Source organism: Mesitornis unicolor, unplaced genomic scaffold, assembly GCF_000695765.1.
Source record: "Mesitornis unicolor isolate BGI_N332 unplaced genomic scaffold, ASM69576v1 scaffold575, whole genome shotgun sequence".
Taxonomy (NCBI): domain Eukaryota; kingdom Metazoa; phylum Chordata; class Aves; order Mesitornithiformes; family Mesitornithidae; genus Mesitornis; species Mesitornis unicolor.
Window position 1 is genome coordinate 333 of NW_010184629.1, and position 20,275 is coordinate 20,607.

Below are 20,275 nucleotides of genomic sequence, written 5' to 3' on the forward strand. Positions count from 1 at the left end.
ACCCCCTGCCTGCACCCTGCCTCCTCCACTCTCTGTCTGACCCTGCTTGGGGGGTGCCCTCCCCGACCCTGACGGACCCCAGGGGGACACCCCAACTCCCAAGAAACCGCCCCATTCCAAGGAGAGGTGACCCAGGTGATGGGATGACTGGGGTGGGGACCCTGTGGGGCGCTGGGGACACACAGAGGGGTTTCCTTCACCGCAGACGGGTCACACCGACACCTCCCACCCCAGCACCGGCGGTCACTCTCGGCTCAGGGTGCACCAGGCAGCTGCAGGGGAACGGCACCAGGGGGGTCACCCCTGCCTGGTCCCACATCACCCTGGTCCCCCCCACATCCCACCTAGCCCAGCCCAAGCTGTCCCCCACCCTGTGCCCCCTGCCCACCTCTGCTCCCTGACAGCCAGGGGTCCCTGTTCCTCACCCTACGCCGTGGCTGCCCTCCTACCTGGCACGGCCACGCTGGAGATGGCCTCGGGCTGGCTGAGGGTGTCCACCTTGACGTGCTGGAAGCCCTTGCAGGTTGCGCTCTGCAGGTGCCTGCACCGGGGCGGGAGAGAGCGGGTGGTGGCCTCCTCCCACCTAAATCACCATCCCAGCTTCCCCTCACAACCTCCTCAACTCTGGCAGGGGCTGGGTGCCCACCCTCCCCACGGGCAAAGCACCCTGCTGTGGGTCAGGATGCTGAGACCTCCCATGTCCAAAAGCATCCCCAGGTGGGAGATGCACAGAGACCTCCCAAGCCTCCTTTCCCTGTCACAGCAACAGGACAGACAGTCAGACAGGTCCTCACCTCTGCCATCAGCCCTGCCTGAGCACCCTTCTCAAAAAATTGAGCTTTCTGTGTCCTCTTCCCTACCTCTTCCAGTCCTCCTCGGTCTCCCAGAACTCATAGACGATGAAGGTGACCCCATCGGGCAGCTTCACTGCGGTGACACTGGTGGGAGTAAGGACAAGGGTGAGCTCCAAATCATGGGGCATCCCTCCCCCTCAGCCTCTGCAGAATGACCCCAGCCCCAGCAGCCCAGGCTGAGGGAGCCCCTACCCCTCCCAGCACTCCCCAGCCCATGCAAAAGGGTTTTGGTGACCAATCACCACCACACCCCAAATCTGGGCTGTTGCCTCAGCCTGTCACTTGGTTGGGTACCTCTTGGTGTGTGGGCAGCTGGACAACGCTACCTCCCCCCTTGGCACCCTGAATCGCCCCGGGGGTACTCACTGGAAACAGTCCCGCTCCCCGGCCACGCTCTTCAGGTACTGCTTGAGGGAGCTGCAAAACTCGCCCAGATGCTTGTGCGCCACCGTCATCTCAGCCCGCACCAGGAGCAGGTACTGCCAGGGCCACCCCCCCCCCCGAAACAGCAGCGTGTGAGACCCCAAAAAACATGGTTACACCCCCACCAGCACCCACGCTGCAGGGACACCCCAATACCCCACGGGTGGTGGCCGGGCTCTCACCGTGCAGGCCGTGCTCTCGCTGTCCGACAGCCGCTGGTGTAGGTCAAACCAGAGAGTCTGGGAAAAGGGAGGGCTGGGCTGATGCTGTGGGTCCCTCTCAGGCCGGTGGGTTTCTGTCCACCTTAGTGTGACACACTGTGCCCCCTTTTCTGCATGGAATGGCTCCAAGAGCTGTTTGCACCTCCCCATCAAGACCCTCTGCAAAAGCTTCCCATGCTCCCGGTGGAGCCAACATCCCTGACACCACAGCCTCGCGTCAGCCTCAAAACCTTTTCACCTTTTCATGGTCCCTGAATGGTTCCTGAGCAGGAGCAGGGGTACCCACCCCTCATCAATGCCCCCTCGCTCTTTCCAAGCCCTGGGTATGCTCCAGGCAACCATGACGGACATTTTTCTGCCCTCAGTCCTCACAGCCCCTCTCTGTTCCCCACGTACAGCACCACTGTCCCCCTGTTCCCTTCTGCCCTGACACTACAAACCAGGAGGGTTTCAGAGACATCTCCTGCACAGCAACATTTTCTCCTTCAGTCCCTAGATGGGGTAAGACTGCCGCTGCAAGAGGTGTTGCCTTCTTCCTGATGTTTTTTTTTCCTTCTTTAAATAAACTCCCAGTTAATTGTTCCACATCCAAGAGCTGCCATCAGCTCATCAGACATCATATCCTTCAACACCACCACCACCAGCAACACAGTTCCCACCCATCAACCGTGCACGCCATGGCACCGCGATGGGTGCAGCCACCTCTTGGTCACCTCCAAGGGACACCCAAGGGACAGCCCTGTCCATGGAAACGCTGGCTCTTACCTTGTCCGAAACCCCGGGCTCTTCCCTTGCCCCCCAGCCTGCCGATCAGCTCGGCCAGCCTGTTGATCTGTCCCTCCAGCCCCTCCGCCTTGGTGTCGGGGGACCCTGCACAGAGCCAGGAGGCAGCGATGGAGTGAGAGGCACCCATGGACACCCCACAAAAGCCCTGCAGCCCTCTGAGGAAGCCAAGCATCTCCTCCATGCTGCCACCAAGACCACAGCTCCCTTCCCCGAGCACCCTGGGCCACCCCAGGCTGCTGGCACAGCTCGGAAACGGCACCGCTTACCAGTCTGGAAGCTCTTCCCATGCTCCCTGGGCACCATCTGGCTGGTGGGGGAGTAGCTGGGTACAGGGCTGTCATACCAGGTGTCCATCAGACCGTGGCCAGCCTTGCTGGGGTAGTGTCTGCAACCAGAGAGCACACAGGGTGTCAGGAAGGGCAGAGCCTGACTGACAGAGGGGAAAAGTTGCACACACAGGCTGCTCGTGTCCAAATTGCTGCCCATGAGCAGGGAAAGCCTGTCCCCCTGGCCATGTGTCCCACCAATGGGCTGCAGCTACAGTTATCCCTGAGAACGTAGACACATCCACCACAGCATCTCCTCCACCTTGCTTCTTCCTCTGGGGCTGCAAAGCCCATTTGGCCTGGCTCATCCTGCAACACCTCTTGGAGAAAAGGAGTCCCTGTGACATCAATGACCATCCAGCCTCAGCTCCTCGGTGGTCGCCCCTTCAAGCCTTCATTCACTTGCAAGCCAGAGAAGATGCTAAGACCTGTCATCCCAATGAGGGTTTGTAGCTACCATACATGTGTGGTGAGATGGCAATGGGTTATGGGAATGGGCTTTGGGAAGGACGACCCTCTCTTTCCTTCCTCCTTCACCAATGGGAAACCTCAGCTGCAGAGAGAGAGACTGAGCTGCTCAAAGGGTTTCCAGCATTTCTGTCGTAAGAGCAGCTCCGTGCTGGCTGCCTGCACATGGAAGTGCCTGGGAGGAGACAGCACACCAAGCACCAGGGGGTCGATGGGCACAACACTGCCCAGCATCATCCCTGCCCTCCTCTACCACCCCAGTCACCCCGTTCCCTCATCACACAGCAGCAGGGTGCCCTCTCTACCCTCTCTGGCTAACCCAGGCAATTTTGGCTTGCTCCTCTGGTGTTGAGGGAGTGATGTCCAGACTGCTGCTGTCCCCCAAAACCAGTCAGTGTGGACCCCAACACACACACAGGGACATGATGAGCTGGTCCTGAAGAGCATCCTCCAGATAAGGAAACAAGAACAGTGATAAAGGTGGCAGGAACATCCCCATCCATACAGGCTGTGCAATAATCCCACTGCCAGTGCCAAATAATCCCCCATCAATAGGCAGGAAATTAGGCGAGAACAGACAGAAATTTCTTTTTAATCACAATTTAATGAGGTGTCTCAGACTCTGCTCTCGCACTTGTTTTACAGCTCTTTATTTTGCTGCTTTTCAGGCCACCTCTTTGTCTTCATGAGGATGCATGAGATCATTTTATGTGGGGTTTGGTTTTCCTTGGGTTTGTTTTTTTTTGCTGTTATCACCATGAGAAAAGAACTACAGTAGTCCTCATTATGAACTGGGCCCACACGTTGGGAAATAAAAGCCAGCAAAGCCTTTCATGGGCTCTAATTGCTCTGTCTGATGTTGGGCTTGTATCCTCCTCATTGTTTCCCAGGAGCTCTTACTTTTCCCACATGTTTTGCACAAGGTTTGCCACAGGCCAGCGGTTTCCTTCCAAAATGAGGAGAAGGAAGTGACGTGGGGTGATGAAACTCAGAGCATTTTCCTTAGGAAAGTTGCTGAGATGTCACCAGAGCTGTCCAGAGCCCAACAGCTCCTGTGAGACCACCCCACTGCCACCTGGCCAGGATCTTAAAACCCAAAATGCCAAGACCTGGCTGTGGTGACGCATTCGGGCACGCCAGCCCCTGCAGTGTCCCAGCAGGAAGCTGGGATTTTTTCCCTCTCTGTGGTCCATGTGCCTTGGCCTCCTTTGCCAGCCCACGGCTCGGGAAAGCCGAGGCATCATCCCACACATCCCCAGGGCATCTCTCCATGCATCCCCAAGGCACCCCCCTCACCCCGTGCATCCCACATCCTCCTGTGTTGCAGGTATGGGAGGAGAGGGATTTGCTTCATGAGCATCTGATGAACGGTTTCCGTGGTAACCTGCCCTGGTTACAGCCGGTGACGGTGGTACTCAGGGGAGGTAAGTGACACTGTGACACCAAAGGGATGCTGTGCTGAGGTTTGGGCTATGCTGCCAGGCAACCCTTAGATTTTTAGCCCTGCCACCACTTGAGAAATCTTGAAATTGTCTCGTTCACCTTCTCCAAGCTCAGCCTGGCTCCCCTTTCTCCGGCACACTGTCTGCTGCACTGTCCCTTGCTCGGTAAAACCATCCTCCTCCTCCTCTTCCTCCCCCCCTGCCCCAAAATGAAGCAGGAAGGAGGTGCTGCAGACCTGGCAGGGTTGGTTTGCTCATCGATGGCATCCACAGCACTCTCCACGGAGCTCAGCAGCGACTGGGTCTGGTTCGCCGTCTCCTTCAAAAAAAAGTGGGCCCCCCCGCCCTGCCCCTCCCGTACCCCTGCCAAGGCAGAGGGCGAGCGCGGTGAGACCCAGCTGTAGCACCCCAGCTACTCCAGCATCCGCCCAGCATCCCACGACCGAGCTGGTCCCCTCCTTGTCCCCAAGGGCCACATGAGGAATGAGCACCCACTGTCCCCCCTCACTTCATAAAATGTTTTATGAGCAACTGTTAAACTGTTAACTGCTGTTTAACACCTGCTAAATAATATAATATGATAATATATATTAAAATAATAGATAAAAATCTACTTTAATAGACATTAAAATATTTGCTGTATATATTAATACCATATATATTAAATGCGTAAAGCACTCAGGGCCCCTTCCCCAGCACAGCCTTGCTGCATCCTGCCCATGGCACGCTCCTGCTCCTCCACCTCCTGCCAGCCACCAGCAGAGATGGGACACTGGCACAATCAGACCCAAACTGGTCCAACTGGTCTGACTCCAGTTCAACCAGCCCAAGCTGGCCACTGCCCACACCAGGTCTGGCTGAAGATAACAAGCTTAGGGCATTAGAGCTAAAAAAAAATGTGGGTTTTTTTGGTGCCATGAGATGAGGACAGATGCTCCTGGCTCCCTGCCTGCCACCAGCAATGACCAAGCTCGGAGGTGAGACCGGAGTGGTCCCAGCATCACCAGTGAGCACGCACTGGCACAACATGAGTACCCTAGGCTTCCCAAAGCAAATTATTCTTGTTTTATGGCAAAGAGCTTAACAAGAGTCATTTCCATGGCAACTGGAGCAGCTCCACAAGAACCCAGAGGGCCTTTATCTCCTATTTTAAATCATAAAAGAAGAATGAGCCGAGGACAAAACGCTTCTGGGGAAAACTGGTCGCAGAGCTGATTTCTCACCCCTGATTTGGTAGGCGAGCGTGAGTTTCTTGACAGCTTCTTGAGCATCCAACTGGTGGTTAATGCCTTCTCTCTAACACAAAAACTCGCGTCTTTCCCTGTCATAGTCACAGGGTTTTGGGGGACACGCACGATTCATGATGGATTCATGATCTCCTGCAGCTGCTTGCCGTAGCACTGTTGAGTGGCACGAACTGAAGATTTATGCTTCCCTCGCTCTCCTCTTTGGGATTTTTGCCTTAATTTACCAAAGAATGGAGCAGCAGATGGGACCATGTAGGCTCCCGGGGCTGCCTGTGCTTTACTGTCCGCTACAGAGGGGTTTGCTGCTGGGCTTTTTGGACCAGGACCGAAAACCACCACCAACACCAGGTTGGTGCCACCGTGCTGAGCTCTGACATCTCCTGACGAGTCCTGCTCAGTTTCCCCTTGCCCTGTGCAGGCAGGGACCTCGGACTGGTGCAGCACCACACCAGGTCCCCTCCGTGGGAGGCACAGGCACCAGACAAATAAACAGCAACAGTGCCAAGGGAGTGATGGGGAAACATTTGCTGAGCATTTGGATTGGGAAAAAATAATTGAATGCAGTCACAAATATTCCTGGAGAGCTGGATGATTGCTGTTCTCCCTAGGAAAATACTCACAACTTGCTCACAATGTGTAATATATGCTGTGTATATAAGTGTGTATGTGTATTCTTTCCAGGCACCATATTATACATGAACACACAGAGATACACATCACATCTGAACAATTCTGTATGGACAATGTCTTAAATTCACTGTGAAGATACTTCACCCTTCATCATCCTCTGCTGAAAGGCTTTGAAGAGAGCCCCACACTGGACCAAATCCACCCCTTTGCCTAGGTAATTATTTTATCATTTAATACATCCCCCAGTACCCACACTCTAGCTAAGAAAGGTGTATTAAATCGATAAATCTCCTTGGCAAAGACATATCGTTGCATTCGGGATCTGAAACAACTTCTTTTGTGGTTCCTCTCCTCCATGGCTGCTCCCCCGATTCACGTCCCTCCCTGCAACCAGCAGCCTGCCCAAAATGAAGGCGTAAATATATTAATCAGGCGGTCAAACAGGCTCTGCTATAATTACAGGTCAGTTTTGATTAACTCTCGCACCTGGCCCTGCTCTGATTGCCAGCACTGGGGATCTGATTGCTGCCTCAGCGGAGGGCAGCTGTGGCCTACGATATCACTCATCGTGGAATATCACAGAATCACAGAATCCCAGACCATCAGGGATTGGAAGGGACCTCCAAAGCTCATCCAGTCCAATCCCCCTGCCGGAGCAGGAACACCCAGATGAGGTTACACAGGAAGGCGTCCAGGCGGGTTTTGAATGTCTGCAGAGAAGGAGACTCCACAACCTCTCTGGGCAGCCTGGGCCAGGGCTCTGTCACCCTCACTGAGAAGAAGTTTCTTCTCCAATTGAAGTGGAACCTCCTGTGTTCCAGTTTGTATCCGTTACCCCTTGTCCTATCATTGTTTGTCACCGAGAAGAGCCTGGCTCCATCCTCGTGACACTCACCCTTTAAATATTTACAAACATGAATGAGGTCTCCCCTCAGTCTCCTCTTCTGCAAACTAAAGAGCCCCAGCTCCCTCAGCCGCTCCTCACAAGGGAGATGCTCCACTCCCTTGATCATCTTTGTAGCCCTACGCTGGACTCTCTCCAGCAGTTCCTGTCCTTCTTGAACTGAGGGGCCCAGAACTGGACACAATATTCCAGATGCGGTCTCACCAGGGCAGAGTAGAGGGGGAGGAGAACCTCTCTCGACCTATGGAATATTATATATTAGAACATATATATATGTATAGAACACATAGAATATACATAGAATACAGACCTGCACACCCCTGCTGCTGCTAAACGTGGAGCTATGCGCTTCTCTTCGAGTGGCCGATTGGATCAATCTTTTAATTAAGAGCGCTGATTTCTGGGACATGATTTGCCCTCCCGAGCATGGGGGCTGGATGCAAGTGCCCGAGGTGTCCAGAGTTGGGGGCTGCCCTTGTGCTCCGAGGTCCCCTCACTGCTGCTCAAAGCACTTACTGCACTGGAAGGATGCAGTAATTCCCCATTAATGTCCCTTTCCAGAGAGATCTGCACCATCGCTGCCCTGTACTCTTCTTTGATAGTCACCAAAATCTCAGACCACATCTCCCAAGGATGCCCTGAGCCCATGGGCTGATATTACACCCACTCAGTGCTGTTTATCCCAGGCAGGCCAGCAAGTCCAATAGCTCTGATATTAAAACAACAGTGGTGTTTTTTTCCCCATTTGCCAACCCAGCTGTGACATTTGCTCTGAAACTCATGTGCTTGGAGGTTTTTCAGCAATCCCTTGGGCTCTCCTCCCACAAATGTCCTATTTGGTGTTGCAAAAATAAGTCATTAAGAAGACCAGCGCCAAAGGAATCCTTCCCATCGTCTTATTAAAACATTTGTCAGTCTGTCCTAGGGAGATTTAATGAGGTTTGGTCTTATTAATTTCACCCTGAAGAGCTATTTCCTCCTCGCTTTGCTTGAGAAGCTAAAATATTTATGGAGATAATATAATAATTGCTGCTCAATGAAGCTGCTTCATGCCAGAAGCTCTTGAAGGGGCACATGTCCAAGCCTGCCCTTTTCCATCCAGCTCGTCCATTAGTTCAAGGCTAGAAAGACTTTGGCATCGCAGATCCTACCCTGCTGCAGAATGTTTTGCTGGCAAGCATTGGTTGAGGAAGGAGCACGGTGGCCACCAAAGAGGCAGAGGAGGGTGAAAAACGGCATCTCTGCCTTTGCTACATCCACAGCCCCAAATCTCACCCCTCTCTTCACATCACAGGCTTTTTATGTGCCTGTAATGCACCTTCCCATGCACAGCGCCTGCACACATTGGGGCGCAGGCTGCCCAAAGACCTGCCATGGCTCTTCCAGCTTTTATTTCCACATGCACTTGCCCCAGATCTGTCCAAATTGATGGAAACACCCTTGGGATGTGATGCCAGTGCAAATCACGGCTGGGTTTCTTTTTGGGGTTTGTTGAGTGCTTGGACTTGCCCACAGCAGCATCGAGCCCAAAACTGGGCTCTCATGGCCGTGTTTCTGTGGCTATCAAATGACTGAAAAAGGAGATTTTCGATGTTGTTGAGCATCTCAAAGCTTCTTTGCTGGCATTTTTAAAGGTCACTAACTATTTATTTAAGACTACAGGATGTAAAATATAAATGATGCTGCGCCACCCATGGACTTGGAGACCCCCCCGAGACAACCCTGCACCTTTCCCTTTGCCTTGCAGCACTGCAGCCTGACCAACAAGGCTTTCCAGTGCCGGTTCCCAGCGAGACTGGCCAAATTGGCTGACATTTACCAAGCCTGGGGACATAGATGGCTTCCCTAATTTTTATTGCCCGCAGAGCAATGGCACTGAACCGAGGAGGCTTTTCAAATGGAAACCAAAGCCAATTCTGTTTCATCCATTCTTTTCCTCCAGTTCAAAAAAACTCAACCCGACAACAAATCCATTGCCATGGCCATGAAACTCCTCTGTCAAACCTCATCCCAGGATGATGGAGAGGTTATCTTCCACCCACTCACCCCTTTAAAAAACCAAGCATGTGGCATGCTGTAACCTCTGAGTGGCTGATTCAAATTCGTTGCTCATAATTGCCTGTTTTCTTCCCGGAGATATTTTCTTATAATTAGAATAACACTCAGACCTTCCTCTCGCTCCTTTCCTTCCCCGTGACTCTTAAAACCCTTCAGAAGCGGAGACCCAAAACTGATTGCCTGGCACATAACCAGTAGAAGAAACCTGAAGAGAACAGACACTTAAATAGTTGATAAATGAAAGCATTAACATATGAAAGACCCTCAGCCTTCCTGAAACAGTCCTAAAAAACCAAATGAGACACCTGTTCAGATAAAAAGACCCGACAGCATCAGATGTGTCTTTAAAATCTTCTGCTATAAAATCCTCCTTTTATAAATCTCAGCGTTGGACCCTTCCTGGCTCACGTTTGCTTCATCTGATCCTGAAGGTCTCCTGCCATGGACCCTTCCCAAACAATTTATCAGAGGACTTTCTTTTCCTCATTATTAGAAAATCTCCCTGCTGTACCATAACCCTGCTATGTCTCATTGCAGCCACGTGGATGTGAAGGGCAGGTATCTGCTGGCCCATGCATGGGCTATACCCTGAGCTCACCTATGGATCAAGAGGCATACAGCACTTTTTACACCTTGTCCACTTAGCTGGCAAAGAACAGACTGGGAAATGAAGCGTGGCCTCCTCCTTCTGAACACTCTGGCTATAATTAGCCTTTCCCTTCACACAAATCCCTAATCAGCTGTGTTTAGTAACCACAAGAGAGTAAATTAATACATATTTTATTTAAATTTTTCAAGGAAAGTACAGACTTTTTTTTCCAAACAGGACCTACTCACAAGACCCTGCAGACGCAGCGACGTGGGATGGTCAAGCTGCTGAAGGCTCAGCCGGGTTGTACCAGCTGGTTGTGTGTTGTCTTGATCCCTGCCTTTCCTTTGGGTGGCTCCTTCAAAGCTGCTCTTGGACTACATCTTGCACTGATGTCTGGTGTATTTATTTCCTTCGCCATACCATATATCTAATCCCAGAAGCAATAGCCTTAATACAGGAGAAGGCAGGAGGAAGACCACATCCTACAGGAGGTCCATGAGCCAGGGTAGCACAAGCAGGACCTCCAGAGAAGATGCTTTTCCTTCTTAGAGCAAGAGAAGGGACGTGAATTTTGCAGTGACAGACAAGAGGAAGAGCAGTGAATAAACATCTTCGCCTAAAAATAAGCTCCAAGAGAGACCTTCTTAAGATTCATCTCCCCGCCAGCCCCGCTGTGCTCCCCGGCAGTCTGGCTGGATCTCATGCACAGCCCTGTGGGGCTGGCAAGGAAATCACTCTGGATGGCATCGCGTGGAGAATCGGCTTTGTGGTCTGGAGCCTGGACAGGAAAGTTGGGGAAAATTAAGTTCTTGCAGAACTGCAGTAGCACTTTTCGCTTGAATTTGTGGCACAATATTTTCTGAAATTAACTTCAGAGACGAATTGCAGAAATACTTTCTGAGAAGCTGGACACATATGCTTTGTTTCCTTTTAGATTATTCTTGAACTATAAAGTCCTGTAACTTTTCCAGAAATCCACATCATTTTTTTTTTGCTGTAGAAATTGATACAGATATTGCTCAGCAATGTATCATTCAAAATATACAGAAAGATGACTCAGCCCCATTGCAGCTTCTTTCTTTTTTCAGCCAAAACCACTCACCATGAATACATCTTTAACTGCACTGTAAAAGTGTTTCAAAGCTGGTGTTTCATCATAAAATCACCCATCCACGGAAGAGGAAAAAAAAAAAGCAGCTAATAATCCCTAGAACAACTCCTAAAACATCAGGGCACATCTCCACACTGCAGAGGTGAGGATGGACAATGATCTGAGCCCCCAGGAAAGGCAAACTGGCCAATCTGAGCCCTAAAGGAGGGCCAAGTGCTTCTGAGGGGCAAGGTGATGACAGCGTGGGCGGGACAGGGTACAGACAGGTACAAAGTACCAGGACATAAGATACTCCCGTGTTAGGCAGCAAGGAAGCCAGAGAAGTGCTTTTTCAAAGGAGAAAAGGAGGAAAGATGAAGCAACAGATGTGCTGCGCTGCAGTGGTACCCCATGAGCTTCAAGCCCAGAGCAGGAGAGCTCAGCTGATGCTCGCCATGCTTTGTTGTGAGCCGAGTCAGGACCAGTTCACAACGTTTATGGGAAGCCTGGAGCTGCTCACGCTGTTTGGGCCAAGTACAACCCAGAGCTGGTACCACCACACTGCTGTTACACCCTGCCACGGGCCAGCCTCCCGCTGCAGCAAAGCAAGGGGATGCAGGTGACCTCAGGATGAGCACTAGGTTTCATCAGGAGAAAACCTGCTCAAGTAAAATGAAAGAATGAGATGAAGGATTAGCGAGAGGGTGGGAGGAAAAGATTATTTTAAAGGATTATTTCTACTGACTATTTTATCTCGTGGTGTCGTCATTCAAAAAAGAGCAATATCATATTTGGCAAGCTTAATTTTGGCAGGTAAGAATGCAAATGAGAGCACTCTGCATTGCTGTGCTGTAAAACGAGAAAAACCCCACCATCCATCATTTTCAGCGTCCAAGACTGGTGGCAGATGGCGCTTGCTCTGGGGCTGTAACCAAGCCGCTCAAACAAGCTCTCCTTTGCATGGTGCTGCTGGTGGCTGATTGCTGGGGGAGAACGTGGCCACGCCAGCATGGGCAGTGGGGACAGGAGGCCCACCTCAGTGGTTTCTGCTGAGCCCCAGGAACCCTGCATCTCCTGCGCTCAGCAACAGCATTTCATGAGGCAGAAACGAGAGGGGTGAATTGCAGCAGAAACAATTTAACTCACAAACAATGTATGCAAAACTATTCACCCGTATGTATATACCTCTGGGCTCCCTGGTGCTGCTGGAGTACCCACAGCTGGTGCGGAAGGTCAGTGCACTCAGTTTTCCCTTTATGATTTACATATTCTCTCATCTAAATAACAATTCTCAAGGGGAAATGTGTTTGCAGCTGGTTTGGGTACGGTCCCTGTCCATAAGACACGTGTGTGGTATTTGGCTGCTTGACATGAGAAGGCTTTCGGGGCTGTGCAGTGTGTCACCACTTGGGCTTATTTCCACTCCTGACCATTAAATGAGACAGAAAGGACTCTGGCAAGCGATAGACTGGCAATGGAGCTGGCAGCAAGCAAGCAAGGAGTGAAACATTGTCTTTGACATCTCCTTTTGCTCCCCTCCAGGACTGAAGGTGATGCTGAAGATCAAGCAGAGGGTGGTCCAGGGCCACCTGCAGGTCCTCAGGCCTCTTCCATAGACCCCTCCTGCTGCCCTTCACTCCTCCCTGAATTCAGTTTCCGAATCCCCTCTGATTTGTCAGCACCTCCCTCCCCTGCTCTGCTTGCCCTGTTCTGGCCCTCACTGAAGCAGAACAGCACAGACTTTCCCTGCACCGCATCCATGAGCACCAGAAGGATCATCTCCACTTTATTTCAGTATGTGCTCAGGAGAGTGCTGCAATTTCAGCTCAAATTTTGGGCAGTTTTGCTTTCCAAGCACTCTTCTTCCAGCTGGGACAGGTCTATGCCAAGGACAGTTATCAGCACTTCTTGGACCTGTCTGGTGCTCAACAGGGAACTTCTTCAGGAAGGAACGATTTGACCTTCAATCTGAGCTGCTTTGTCCTTGAGAGCATTTCTCACTCAGCATTTTTGGGACTTCTTTGCAGCTTGCTTTTAAAGTTTTCCTCACCGCTAAAGGTCAGCTGTGCTAATGTCTCCATGCTCAGCGCTGCACGACGCTTATTTGGCAAAAGCAGGAGCAACCCCAGTGTAGCAGGTGGTGGAAGCCATATCCGACAGGAACGGGGCTAATTGAGCCTCTCGGGTTCAAAAGACCACAAAATGTGGGTTTTTTACCAAGGTAAAGCACATTTCCTGGGGCGTCTGGGTGAGGGTGGTGTTCAGTGGTAACCACTCTCCCTCCAGCTCCCCGGGGCTGTTCCCCTGCTCCCCTTGAGGCTGGCAGGGATGGTGGTGGCTTCGCTGGACACCATCCCATCATGGGCAGCCCGAGGCACTAGGTCAGTAACCAAATGGGAAGGACAACTCAACCTGCTCCCACCCATACAGGACACACAAACCATGCCCTTCCCAGTCACGTTGGTTTTGATATTTGCTGACTGCACTGAAACGAGAACTATATAAGAACATCTCCCACTGTCAGCTTTTTTTTTAAGGTCCTGAAAGTTAATTTCCTTTCTCTCCAATTTAACTTTGCATTTCCCATTGTCATTGGCAGTCATCTCAATGTGGCATGGACATCTCCGTATCAGAAAATAATTACAATGACAGATTTTTGTTTTGCTCTATGAGACCTTCCACTATTGAATCTAATTACTGCTGATACTTTATGAGCTCCTCCAACACCAGATAATTGCTGCTTTCTCTTTTTATGAGCGAGAAATAATCAGTTGTCTTTTTAAGGTGAGAAATATCAACAGCAATTAAATACCATGGCTATCCAGCCCCTCTCATCAGCAGGCACCTCTCCTCAGAAAGCCACCAGAGGAGAAGGTTAGGCTTCATTTATCATTTGCAATAAGTACTTTTTTTAAATGAGGGGAAAAGAAGGGAATAAGGAACAGTCTCAAATGATGGATAGTTTTCTCCAGCCGATGAAATGCTTATTTCAATAGGGAGAAGCAGGAGCATGTCTTGTGGGTCACGGTGCTCAGCATCAGCACTGAGCCCTTCGCAGGATGCAGCCTTGGGGAAAAGCTGCAGAGAATCAGCAATGGGCCTGAGCCATGGAGGGCACAGAACCATACTTGGCTCCTACCAAACCTGCTTTTTTGCCAGTCTTTTCCTTGATCCAGTATTTCTAAAAATACAGTCATATGTACGTATCTCCTAAACACCCTGACATCAGCACAGGGAAGCTGACACTGGTTTTCACAGTCCTGGGATTAAAAGCCTTCTCCCTGGGGCTGAGGCCTTAGCCCAGGGGTGGGAGCCCAACCTGGAGGACATAAAACAACCCCCAGTGCGGGGTGGGTACAGGAATGCAGGGCTGGAATCTGTTGAGAAGACTGCAGGCAGATTATTCTATCAGTTCAGGTAATATGAAGTCTTCTTCTAACTCTCTGACACTAAAACCAGAAAGTCTAGTAAACAAGTTTTTTGGGTTTTTTTCTTTTTGTGAAAACAGATAGTGAAATATTTCAGATCTCAAAAGAAACAAGCACTGTGGTTTGCACTTGGGAAAAGCTTCTGCTGCTGCCTGGACGTCTGTCTTATCTGAACACTGGAGATGAGTTTATCTACCAGTTACAGCAGCTTATTTTCTGTTTTGTTGTTAGGCGTTTTTTTTTCCCTTCAGTTCTTTACCTGAACAAAGTGCCTATGTTTGAATAATTCATTGATGAGGTTTGTACCACTTTGTTCACAAAATCGCAGCAGGGAGCTGATGTTTTCAATGAATTACATCTTTGCCAGCTCCTCTCCCTGAAGGAGTCTCACTCCATCAGCTCCCTTGCTAAAAACCTTGCCAGGTGATGAAGAGCAGCACATCCCACTCCCCATTCCCTCCATTGAACTACTAGATCATAATAAGGATGACCAGCTCAGATCCAGGTAAATCATCTTTATCCATTGCAATTAAGGCAGGTGAATCCTGCCACAAGCTGCTGAATCAAGGAGGGAGAAAGATGCTCTTATGAAGCCAGTGGATTTGGATTATGAATAACCATCCTGCTTCTGCTGCGGATTTCTTACGCAAGGTAATACCCACATGCTCAGATGCCTGATCTATAAACAGGGAATAAGCCACCTTCCTCTTGCAAAATACTGGGAGGAATTAGCCATATGTACTAACCTCACATGCGAAAAGCAGTGGTGGAAGTCATCACGAATAGCAAGTTGGAGTGAATTACTAAGATATCTATTAGCATGTTAACACATATTTAAAGTACATAGTTGGCAAATCGGACTGCCAGAAAATTTGCTAATAATGAATATAAATGAGGCACGAACAGACTCAGCAACTTAATTAGAAAAAAAATGAACTATCCCTCTTGTCCTGATATTTTTAACCCTCTCCTAAGTGTTGATTACAAAATTCACAAACACTTGAGAGATCAGTGCTTGGCCAGACTTTTGCCTCTAGTTTATTATAGCAAGACGTCAACTTCTGAAATACATGGCTGCTCTTTCCACGCTGCCCTCCTCACAAACATTAAAAAGTAAGGATTTGGATAAAGCAAGGAAATCAGGCTCTTTACCCAGCAACCAGCGGGGAGAAACATTTGCTGTTTCCCATTCTAACTCCTAAAACTTCTTATCATTACCAGATCTGTAATGTGGAGCAATTTGAGTTTCTCCTGTAGCCTCAAAGATAAATGCAAGGGAGATTTCAATTTGGATTACTCAGAGGAGGACTGGGGTTGAGTCGGGAAGCCCTTAGAGGTGCTTGGGAAAAGCAAAACCTCCCTCCTTGGCTCAGTCCTCAGTGCATCGCATTACTGCTCACCAGTGACGAGGAAGACTGCTTTTCTCTCATCGTGGCACAAAAGAACAATGCAAATATGCTTAAAGGTAGAAGTGGGAGAAGGATTGATTATCCCGAGGTAATAAATATCACGAATATATTACTATTATACTATATATTACTGTCCATTACTAACAGTAACATTAAGGTACGTGGTGGGATTTTAGCAGCTGGCGGTCCCCTGCACATACAAAACAGAGCGTTTCCCCTGTAGTCTTGCAAACATACAGCCCTCTAGCTTCTAACGCAGCAGCTGTATTTAACAGCAGCTTTATAATATGGCATTTCCAAAACTACTCATAATGATGCTAACAAGAACTCACGCATTCAAAATGCCACCCAAGAGACCCATGGGCCGTGTTGTCTGAAGACAACTGGAGCTCCTTCGAGCTTCAGGCAATGCAGAGCATTGAGCCACAGTAGAGTGAGCACTGCCTGTCATGACTGAGGAAGGGTGCTGAGAAGGTATGAGGCTCTGCCACAAAACCCTGGTTCACAATCTGGCCAAGATTTCAAGATTCATTTGCTGTTAACACACAAAAAATCCACTGTCATCCTGTTACTGCCATCATCCACTTACCTTACAAATGCAACGGAACAAGGAGACAACGCTGCTGAATAGGATGGAGACCTTGGGGTTTAGATGCTCTGCTAACATTTGCACCATCTGCTCTGAGCCCGTGGAGCACAGGCGCAGGAAGGAGGACTCACCCTTTTGGTGTAGTCCATTGCCTTCAGGATGGAGAGGTTCAGCGACTCCAGCGAGGCCAAGACGTCTTCGTAGTCTCCCATATGGTCAGCAAAATAGTCTGGGGAAAAAACAAGAAGGACATGATGGGAAATGTTGATGTAACTTAACTCTTCGAGGCTACACGACACAGTAAGGTCTATTTATTGGTGGAAAGAAAAACCTGAGAGTGTGGTTTCAGGGATATTTCTGTATTCTATATCCTGACCCAAAGTCACAACTAGTCCTGCAGGGACGGCAAGTGGTGCAATTCTCATGAAGTTTGGGACCATCATAAGAAAGAGATGTAAGGCACAGTAGCTCCCACTGAGAATAACTTAACAGGTGCTTTATTTCCATGCCAACTTCTGCATTTGACTGTATCTTGCCTTCATCCCTCCTACTGCCAGCATGGAGGGAGAAGTCTCAGAAGTAATGCCCTTTCCATTCCCTTGACAGTCTTTGCCACTCAAAGCACCCAAATATTTGCTTCATGCACAAGATGCAGAGTCCTGAAATTCACTGAGAAGTGAAGCGCGGCAGCGAAGCACGCAGTGAGTTTGTGGTATAGACGTGAAGTTACGCAGTTTCTGGGTGACTGACACCGATTACAGCTAAAAGCTGTTCCTTAAAAGCCACCAGCGCCGTTCCTTAGCACCACGACACGAAGCTTCACACCGAGGTGACATCTCTGTGGAATGCAACAAGACATAAACTCCAGGAAACAACCCCACTAATTAGGTTCTCTTGGCTTAATTAGAAGTGCCTATAGCTATTTACAGCCTGAGAACATATCCAAGGGGAAGAGGATTTTGGCAGAAACCGGAATGTCACAGCGTGATTGACAGCAGCTGTTTGCTGTTCTGTGTGAAGCCAAACAGCTTATTCTCACTGCAGCGTGTTTATTTGTGTTATCCTTCTGATTAATCGGGAAAGAAAAGCCGAGCAGAACCTAAAGGTAAAGGAAAATCAGTTTTGTTAAGTCCTGAAATCAGAAGCTAGGCCCTTGTACTTCAGAAGAAATGAGCTGCTGTGGGCAGAGCACAGCCCTGGAGACCAACCAGGGAGCACCTGGGAGGAGAATTTAACCAAAGTCTTCAGTTCTACTGTTTTAGTGTTATTTATTCATAGGAACATCTGAGATCAGCTCTTCCTACCCTACACAGATCTTGCTCATGGCTCCTACACACCTGCAGAGAGCAATGGGATGGATGCTCAGGAGATGACGAGCACCACCGCAACGTGGCACTGGTGTGGGAGGAGGTGGGTGCCCCCAGCCACCACCCCAGCGGTTTGCAAGGGGCTGATATGCATCCCCTGTTTGTAGGGTACATCTGGGCTCTCTGGATGGCTTGTACTGCTGCATGCAATGCCTGTGTTTCATCTAAACTGAAGGGTGGCAGGTACAATTTGGCAGCTGTATGGGCATTTTCTGGGCATATTAAGTGGTTTCAGCTATGACTGGCAGCTCCTTTGGGGGTAACAGCTACACAGCTGTATTTAAGACAGTCTAGGATTGTTGCATTTGTTGGCAGGAAAAAAAAACCCAGAACTTTGTGAGATGCGACCTGATCTGGATTAAGCCATACCAAATTTCTCATACAAGCTGCAGGGATCACAAAATCCCTTTTAAGATGCTCTCGACATCCTACAACACACAACCCATTTCAAGAGAGAGACCACAGCTTCCATTTCCCCAAACCAAAATTTTCTATTTAAATAAACCCTTAGAAGAGTGGCAAGCAAATAAGACATTGCAGGCAAGGGCAGGAAAAAAAAAGGAATGCAGCAGATAAGCAGATTTACTACAATCCTACCCCCTAGCTTCCTGCAGGAGGTGATGGGTTTATTTCCCTCCTCTCCTGGCAGCTTCACCCCCAGCGAGGTGGGATCACGTTGGGTGACAGCCGTGTGATATTCTGATTTTATCAGACTGACAAAGGAAGGAGGGTGAGGCCAAGCAACACATTACTACCCCTGTATTTCTTGGCAAAGTTGGTGGTATGAGGTGTAGGGTTTTGGAGACCTAACATGATGAAAAAGGAGCGATGGGAACAAGTCCATCGTACCATTGGCAAACCAAAAGGATTTCATGGAAGGCTTAGTTTCTTGGGTACCAAAACAAGAAGAAGCAGAGATAACCAGTTAAAAGGGTGCTGCATGCCTGAATACTCAAAATCCTGTGGGGTTAAGTACACCAGGAGGGGAGAGACCCCAGGCAATGTCCTCATGTGGGCAGACCCCCAGGCTGCAATGGACAGCAAGGGCTTAAAAGAAAAACACACCCGAGCGAGCAGCAGGAGCCCTGTGCAGGAGTCACCTCACGTGGAGGCAAAGCCCTTCAGAAATCCCAGCAGGAAATATTCCCTTTTTAGTCAAGGTGTGGCACAAAACGTTATCAGAGATTTTTTCTTTTCAGGCTTTAATTTCTGCGAGCCGTGGGAGGTGCAGCAGAGGTGGTGTGCTCCTGAGGCAGCCTGCTGGGAAACACGAAGGTTTGCCTAGGGAGAAACACGTTGTGGGTCTCACGGAGCGATACTGGTTTATTGAACTTCAGAGCAGAGCTGGGAGCCATGACATTGCCAGAAATTAAACTCCGGCTTTGTACTGAACGGGAGCTGGGTGCTCAGCTCTGACTCCATTTGTGCTGCAAGAAAATGAAGAAAAGTTTTGCCAATTTTCCTGTGGACTAAGAGATGAAGCAGCAGAAGTGCTGAGACCCCAGCTCTGCAGCCGCCACAGCATTGCCAGCTTTGAATGGGTTCATGCACCCTTCGAAAGCACACGTGCACGTAGCGATTGCTTTTGCCCCATGAGAGGGACCGCACTCACCGCACAGCTCCTTGGTGTCCACATTGCTGGAAGAGGGGGAGGACGAAGCAGGGGAGGAAGCAGGAAAAAGAGAGAAAGAAGATTTTAACGTAAAGCACAGATGAAGGATATAGTTAGGATTTCTTTAGGCTTATCCCCAGACACCCACCCTCAACATCACCCACTCCCTCAGCATCCCCCAGCCACTGGTGGGGGCAGCCTAAGGAGAAGGCAGTGGATGGTGCCACTCAGGGCATCCACACACCTGCATCTTCAGCATCCATGCAGCTCACATGTTATTTTGGGTATTCCCTGAGGGAGAAAAGGGGACCCGTGCATTCGCCCCAGGGGTAGACCTATGCCTACGGGGAGCTCTGTACCCACCCGGCACAGCAACCCCTCTGCTTTCCTCCCAGATATCCACCTGGTGCAGCACTCGGTGTAGCACAGGAATCTGTTTGCTCCCATTTACTCAATAATAACAATGTGCACAATTTGCTTCTCTAGATGGATCAATCCTCCTGATTCTGCCCCCACGAAGCATCCATGGGGGTGTGCACATTTCCCACCCGGGACTCCCTTCAGGCAAAAATCACACAATTACTTCTTAATACATGAACATTTAGTTTACGTAACGACATCTCAACAGACAACCTGTTTGGGAAATAAAGATTGCTGCTAATCTCTGTGCTTCAGATTCCCACACAATTATTAGTGCCATTCAAGCATTGGAATGATCTCTTAATAGAATTATATTTCATCAATCCGTTTGTGTTCTTGGAAAGCTTTTTCTTTAACTGGGCTCATCCCTGCCCTGTCTGCCCTGTCAACATAAGTGGATTAGGGAAAG

The 20,275-nt window shown here is 49.7% G+C and overlaps 1 protein-coding gene across 1 annotated transcript in view; it reads right to left on the reverse strand.

The window, feature by feature from the left end:
- Positions 1–243: 243 nt before the first annotated feature.
- NECAB2 (N-terminal EF-hand calcium binding protein 2) overlaps positions 244–20,275 on the reverse strand; it is a gene marked incomplete at its 5' end in the record, with an annotated part of 35,959 nt that continues 15,927 nt past the window's right edge. The window contains 12 exons of the mRNA XM_010184514.1: positions 244–272; positions 450–541; positions 861–938; positions 1,221–1,333; positions 1,460–1,516; positions 2,283–2,368; positions 2,551–2,669; positions 4,757–4,851; positions 9,726–9,762; positions 10,327–10,331; positions 16,599–16,696; positions 19,447–19,472. Coding sequence (XP_010182816.1) covers positions 244–272; positions 450–541; positions 861–938; positions 1,221–1,333; positions 1,460–1,516; positions 2,283–2,368; positions 2,551–2,669; positions 4,757–4,851; positions 9,726–9,762; positions 10,327–10,331; positions 16,599–16,696; positions 19,447–19,472 — 835 coding nt within the window. The remainder of the gene's footprint in view (positions 273–449; positions 542–860; positions 939–1,220; positions 1,334–1,459; positions 1,517–2,282; positions 2,369–2,550; positions 2,670–4,756; positions 4,852–9,725; positions 9,763–10,326; positions 10,332–16,598; positions 16,697–19,446; positions 19,473–20,275) is intronic.